The 6111-nt window shown below is 41.8% G+C and overlaps 1 protein-coding gene across 3 annotated transcripts in view; it reads right to left on the bottom strand.

Moving 5' to 3' along the window:
• Positions 1–44: 44 nt before the first annotated feature.
• ZBTB33 (zinc finger and BTB domain containing 33) overlaps positions 45–6111 on the bottom strand; it is a 9862-nt gene continuing 3795 nt past the window's right edge. For 2 of the 3 annotated variants that reach the window (XM_027645165.1, XM_027645167.1), the window contains exon 2: positions 45–5109. In XM_027645165.1, the coding sequence (XP_027500966.1) occupies positions 3074–5107 (2034 nt within the window). In that variant the 5' untranslated portion in view covers positions 5108–5109 and the 3' untranslated portion in view covers positions 45–3073. Of the gene's footprint in view, positions 5110–6081; positions 6106–6111 lie in introns of those variants that run through there. The other variant, XM_027645168.1, reaches the window with a different exon arrangement.

Here is a 6111-nt window from a genome sequence, read left to right as displayed (position 1 = left end):
TAGAACTTGAGTTGCAGTTACAAAGAAACACGCTACCACTCATCTTTAGAATTTAAGTTTTTTATTTTTGCCATAGAAAGCTCTAAGAACTAATATCAAGTATCGATTAATGAAAAGTAGAACACAACTTTAAAAAGTATGTTAAGGAAGGACTGTACAACTATATACATCACAGATCTGGGAAAATCAAGAAATGTTTTCACATGGAACATTTCCTAGGCAATAGCTGTAGAATTCAGAGTTCAATGTATATAGTTGTCAGCTTCTGCATCTTTTATAAGCTGCATGCCTTAACAGTAAAAAATAAATAAGCAGTCAATGTTATTTGTTAAACAAACAAATATTTGCTTAGTTCACATAGTGGAATGTTAGGTATGAATCCCCAAAGAAACCAGACAGTGAGGATGCAGCCACCGTTACCATATTCTGCAGCAGATCTGTTAATGGTTTATATGCATATAAATGACTGTAAGGTTTGCCACCACAGTCTGTTGAAATTTTTAATTTCTATATAAATGCTTTGTCAGAGTCAACCTTTTTTTTCCATTACCCTAAAGCCAATTTCTTAATATTTACATAAGTTTTTTTCATTAAGTTAAACTGGAAGCTAAATGCTTACAAAAACAAACAAACCCACAAATATAAGTGCAACAGCCAGAAATCTAAATATAAAAGCTCGTGGCCCCATAGAAAGTTTTAGAAGTATGGATTTAACGTGTTTCCAAACCAATAAATACTGGAAGTGAAATAAAAAAAAATGCTTTACATGACCTCTGGACTTTGGATATCAAAAATCATTTCCAAGGAAAACTGAAGACCCTGAGACACATGCAAGCACGAGTCTTCTAGCAAAAATAGTTACAAAGCCCTAATTTTCCAGTTTTCCTCCAAAAAGAGACCTTTAGTAGGCACAGTTTAATTTAAGGTTTTAAATATACCAGCAGCAAACAGTGATAGCCATTATATTTAATTTTGTACACTTTGCAATGTATGCTTAATTCCAGATCCCTGTACAGGTCATAAGAATTGGACTTGATCGTCCTTGAGGGTCCCTTCCAACTCAGAACGTTGTGTGATTAAATGTGTCATGTCAGTAACAAAAATAACATTGTATTTGTCTTGTCAAAGTTCAAGAATTCCCGTCATAGCACCAGCCAGCTAGGGCAGAACCACCTGTGCCAACACAGGCAATCCATACTCATGTTGCATAAGGATTATGTCTGACTGCTGAAATGCCACCTCAGATAACACCCCACCTGTAACACTTAAAGCATGCCCCATTATATTCCAAGGGGTCTGCAACATGATCTGGAAATCATCAGTGTACCACGTTCTTGGCCAACAAAAGAGAAGTGCAGAGCTTTACTTGTGTAAGGTAAACAAATCCTCCTCCCCACCGTTGCTCACAGGGATTTCTGGTATCCTTTTCTGTAGCTCGAGTTATATTTGAATCATTTACCATTTAAGCCTTTCTGTCTAGAGCCCTGTATGTCCAAAATCCTAACTTTGAAAGTCATAGGATCAAGACACTTACTTAAAACATGAAGAAGGAAAGAAAAACCTGTAATTGGAATTTAAGCAATGAAAGGCTGCAATAACTAACTAGTACTACGCACAACAGTCTTTCTCAGTCATCTCTAGAACTTGAGCAGTTTTTATATTACCATTTACAAAAATTCAACAAGTCACTAAATCTGAAGTGCTAAACTATGACTTGGTAAACAGCCATTTGTTTTTCTCAGATCTACCATTTCCTCCTCAAGTAGGACGTCTCATTAATCTTCTAAGAGCTTCAAAATGTACCAAGTGCAAGGAGAATAAGGACAACATAATAAACCCAAACCTGAAAACAGATGACAACTAGACAACCACAGAGAAATTATACTTTAGATTATGGTGAATAAAGGGTATTTTTTGATTGTTGGTTTAGTCTTCATGCTTCCACAATCTATAAATGGGGGAGAAAAAAAAAATCCAAATCCCTGTTTCACTTGAAGATCTAGACAAACAGTCATACAAGATCCTCAGTAGTCTCAGTGCTGAGCTGATACAGCACTTACACGACTTCCCAGATTTGAGAAGCCTTCAGCTAAAAAAAAAAATAAAAAAATACTACTTTTACCAAAAGTATTACTGTTTTTAAAATTCCAGACTGAAGCCCTTCTTCTTGAAGAGTGAAAAAAGGAACACTGCTTTGTATCAAACTAACTACTGGCATTTTTTCCAGCATTAAGAAAACCTGACCTTATTCCTCAAGCTTTAAAACAGTAAAATTATCTCCTTCCTATGTGTTTTAAGCTTCTTCACTACAGAGCTTTGTAGGTTTTGGCTTTTTTTCCCCATTGCAAAAAGAATAAATTATGATGGTTCAGACACTGAATACTCTGCTCACCATCCTGCCAAGTGTAAATAAAGTTTGTTCAAGTTAGCCCTGATTATCTCTCACTGACAAAACTATTTGCACGAAGACAGATGATTTATAATGTTTATAAAAGCAAAACTAAGATGCTAGCTCAAAAATACACTATTCCAGTCTAGTAACAGATCATTTATTTTGGCCCCTTGCAGTAATGCACTGTTCACAAATGTGAGGTGTGGGATTATTTTTTTTAAATGGTTCCACGACCAAGAGACAATGAAAAAAAGCCTGTTTTCTTGGTTAACATCTAAACAGAATTCAGCATTAAAGTGCTAACATGAAAGAAAGGGTTTACATAGTAGGTATGGGTACAGAAAATAATTCAATTATTTTAGAAATATTTCTAGGTCTTTAGAAGAAATTGTACCTTTTCAAGCTACAAATCCTCATGTTTTGATCAAATTTAACATACCAGAAAACACTGCCAGCTCCTTAGAAATGTCTTCCTCTCTATTCAGGTAAATTTGAGATGAATTGCTTCCACAAATCACTGCAGATAACATGATCCAGACAAGCGTTACCATTTTGGTGACTTTGTAGAACAAGTTAGCTTGTTTTGACTTTAACCTTTTATTTTACAGCAATTTTAACAGTCCCGTTAAAACAGCTGCAATATTTCTGCACTGAATCCTTTTTTCCAGCACTTAATTCATTTCAGTAAGACTCTGGTATTACAAACTCAAACTCAGTACTTCCCTCTGACGGATTTTGTTTGAACATCGTTTCGTTTCCCGGCGGAACGAAAATGTCATCCCAGCTAATTTGTTTGGCCGGAGAGTTAGGTGCTGCCCCTTCAGTGCCGTCCTTCCCTGAGCCAACGCGATAGACAATTCCCCCCTCGTTCATTCCCGGGATGCTGCTCGGGCGGTCACTAATGTAGGCGTACTGCCTGATCTGCAGGGACCTGCAGGGGTGCAGCCGGTAGAGCTTGGTGTCTCCGGAAGGGTCTTGGCTGTGAACCGATCTGATGTGGGAGACCGTAATTTGGTAGTTGATGAAAGTCTTGCCACACGTCAAGCACTGGTACCTTCGCTCCCCGGTGTGGTGGAGCTCGTGCTTGGTGCGATACTCTGCCAGAGCAAACACCTTGTCACAGTACCGGCACGGGTACTTCTTCTCCCAGGAATGGACGTTAAAATGTCTCCGTAAGCTCGTCAGACACGCGTAGGATCTCTTACACACGATACAGATGTAGTACACTCTGCCATCCACTATGAGCTCGTAATGGTCGTCGTGCTTTACTTTCATGCGTTTCCTGTTTGAAGATTCATCACCAGATGTTCTGGGCGTGTCCTCAGGCTTGGTTTCCCCCTCCCCGGAATCCCCCTTTACAGGGATGACTATGTCGTACGTGTCCTCACCGATGTTTGCATAAACCTTACAGCCTGTCGATAAGCCTCCTATTTCAGTTGCTGTATCTAATGTTATGATTTTCTGCCCATCTGCCACATTCTTTGATGCTATGCCCGAATTGAATTCCTTGTTGTTTCCGCTAAGGACATCTGAGATTTTTATTTTAAATTCTCCAGGTTTAGCAAATGACTCTTGTGGAAATGTAACAACCTGTTTTTTCTGTACGCCTGATCCCTCAGTGGTTGCTGCCTTGGGAACAGAAGACTGCTGAACCAAAGAGCTGCTGCTGACTGAACCAGGACTAGAAGAGCTAATGATATCGACATCATCTTCAACAACCTCTTCATCATCAACAGCAGTTGTTTCCACTTCAGTTAAAGAGCTCTTATTAGATGGCTGCTGGTTCTCCTCAAGTAAATTAATTGTAGGGGTCACATGTGTTTGATGCAAGGAGCTGGCACCAAGTGATGAGTTAAGCAGAGGCTTGTTTAGCACGATGATATTAGGGGTAAAATGCTGGGGAGTTGCTGAGACAAGCGGTTCAGCACCTGACTGTGTTTGGTTTGGGTTTAGCTGACTGGCAGACAAGGTGAGGTTTTGAGCTGCTGTGGTGTTTGTCAAACAGGGAGAGCCACCACCGCCACAGGTTTTTTGGTCAGAAGCTCCAGCTGGACTTGAGCAAGGCTGGTTCTGGCTTGCAGCATTTTTATCTTTAGTACATTCTTTTGGAGGAACAATCTCAGAACAAAAAATTACATCATCGTCCTCATCATCCGAGTCGCTCACTGTAATTTTTGTAGTCTCATATTCTATGCCATGTAAGGAGAATGACTGTGTTATAACTGGCATCCCATCCGTTGCCTCTTGACTCTCTGGCCTGATTAGAGGTACTTGTGTTTCAGCATCCCTTTGACTTGGACTAGAAGTTTCTGAAGCACCATCTTTGACCTCGCTTGGCACGTTTTTCTCTTCGGACGGAGCTATGCCCAGATCAGCTATGAATTTCACACCCAGCTGCTGCCCTGATTTGATCAGTTCATCAAGTAAATCGGATCGAACACTGATTATTTTCGAACTATAAATATAATTAAGAATTTCTGCAAAAATTTCTGCTCTCACAAAGCTCAGTTCAACCACCTGACCAGCCACTGAGAAAAGCTGGTGAAAATACGTGCTTGAGGCCGAAAGGATGTTTCTGTGGGCTCGAAACTTCCGGTCCTCCACGATGACTGTAACATCACAAAAAAGTCCATGGCCACGTTGTTCATTCAAAGACTGAAGAAGCACACTAGAATACTGCGTGTCTGTTGCAGAGATGAGTTTTTTCCCCTCCATTCCTACAAAAGGAAAGTAAAAAGTATCAAATTAGTAAAAATACAGACATACAGTTTTAACTGCGTGACAACATTCCCATATTTACTGTCTGTTCCTTCTGTGGAAGAAAACAAATCTGAGATACTGTTCATAAAGATATATGCTACAGCACTTGGCAAATTTGTTTCTTCTTATTTGTCCTTTCACCTTCTACATAAGGTAAGTGCAATTCTGAATATATCCTCTACTCTTACAAGGTGAGGAACAGAGAAACAACTCCTTATTTTATGCAACAGCAAATACAGTAAACTTTACAACCAAGCAGATGGAAGATTTGGGTCCCTCAAACAGCTTTAAACACTATTAGACGTTTCTTTCTGACTGTGAAAATATTCTATAAATTGTTATGAGAAATCCCAATAACATGAAGTTATTCATGGGCCAGACAGCAGTATCTGTATATCACCAGTCAACTGAGTTGATGAAAACGCTATGGATACCGCACTTCTTGCCTCAGAAAAATAAACTTTTTTTAACCCCTGGTCATACATTCGCAAGGCTATTTTGTATCTCAAACCGAGACACCGAGGCTGCACGGCAACAAAACAGACCTGCAAAGTCAAACTAACCCCTCTCCCGGCACTGCCCCCTTCACAGCCCCCAACAGGCTGAAAAAAAACAACATCAAAATATAGAACAGCGAAACTTTTATTTCCGCAGGCCGGGCCGGGCCGGATGAGCCGCCGAGGCCGGAGCCCCGCGGCCGCCGCACGTCCGGCCCCGCTCCCCCCGCGGGGCTTCACCGTGAGAACGACCCCCCCGAGCGCCGCCGCGGGCGGCCCAGCAGGACCGGCGGCTCCGGGAGCGGCCTGGCGGCGGCAGCCCAAACCCACGGACGGCCCCTCCGCCGCTCGGCCCTCGTCGAGCCGGGGAGAGCCCCCGGCGGGGCGGGAGCCGAGCCCCGCGCCGCCCCCGCGCCCCCGGTACCGCGTTACCTGCCCGCGCTCCGGCCGCGGCCCCGCCGC

This window comes from Corapipo altera, unplaced genomic scaffold (genome assembly GCF_003945725.1).
Source record: "Corapipo altera isolate COAL_440 unplaced genomic scaffold, ASM394572v1 65, whole genome shotgun sequence".
Classification (NCBI taxonomy): domain Eukaryota; kingdom Metazoa; phylum Chordata; class Aves; order Passeriformes; family Pipridae; genus Corapipo; species Corapipo altera.
Note: the sequence above shows the minus strand (reverse complement) of the source record. Positions and strands in the feature narration are given on the sequence as shown.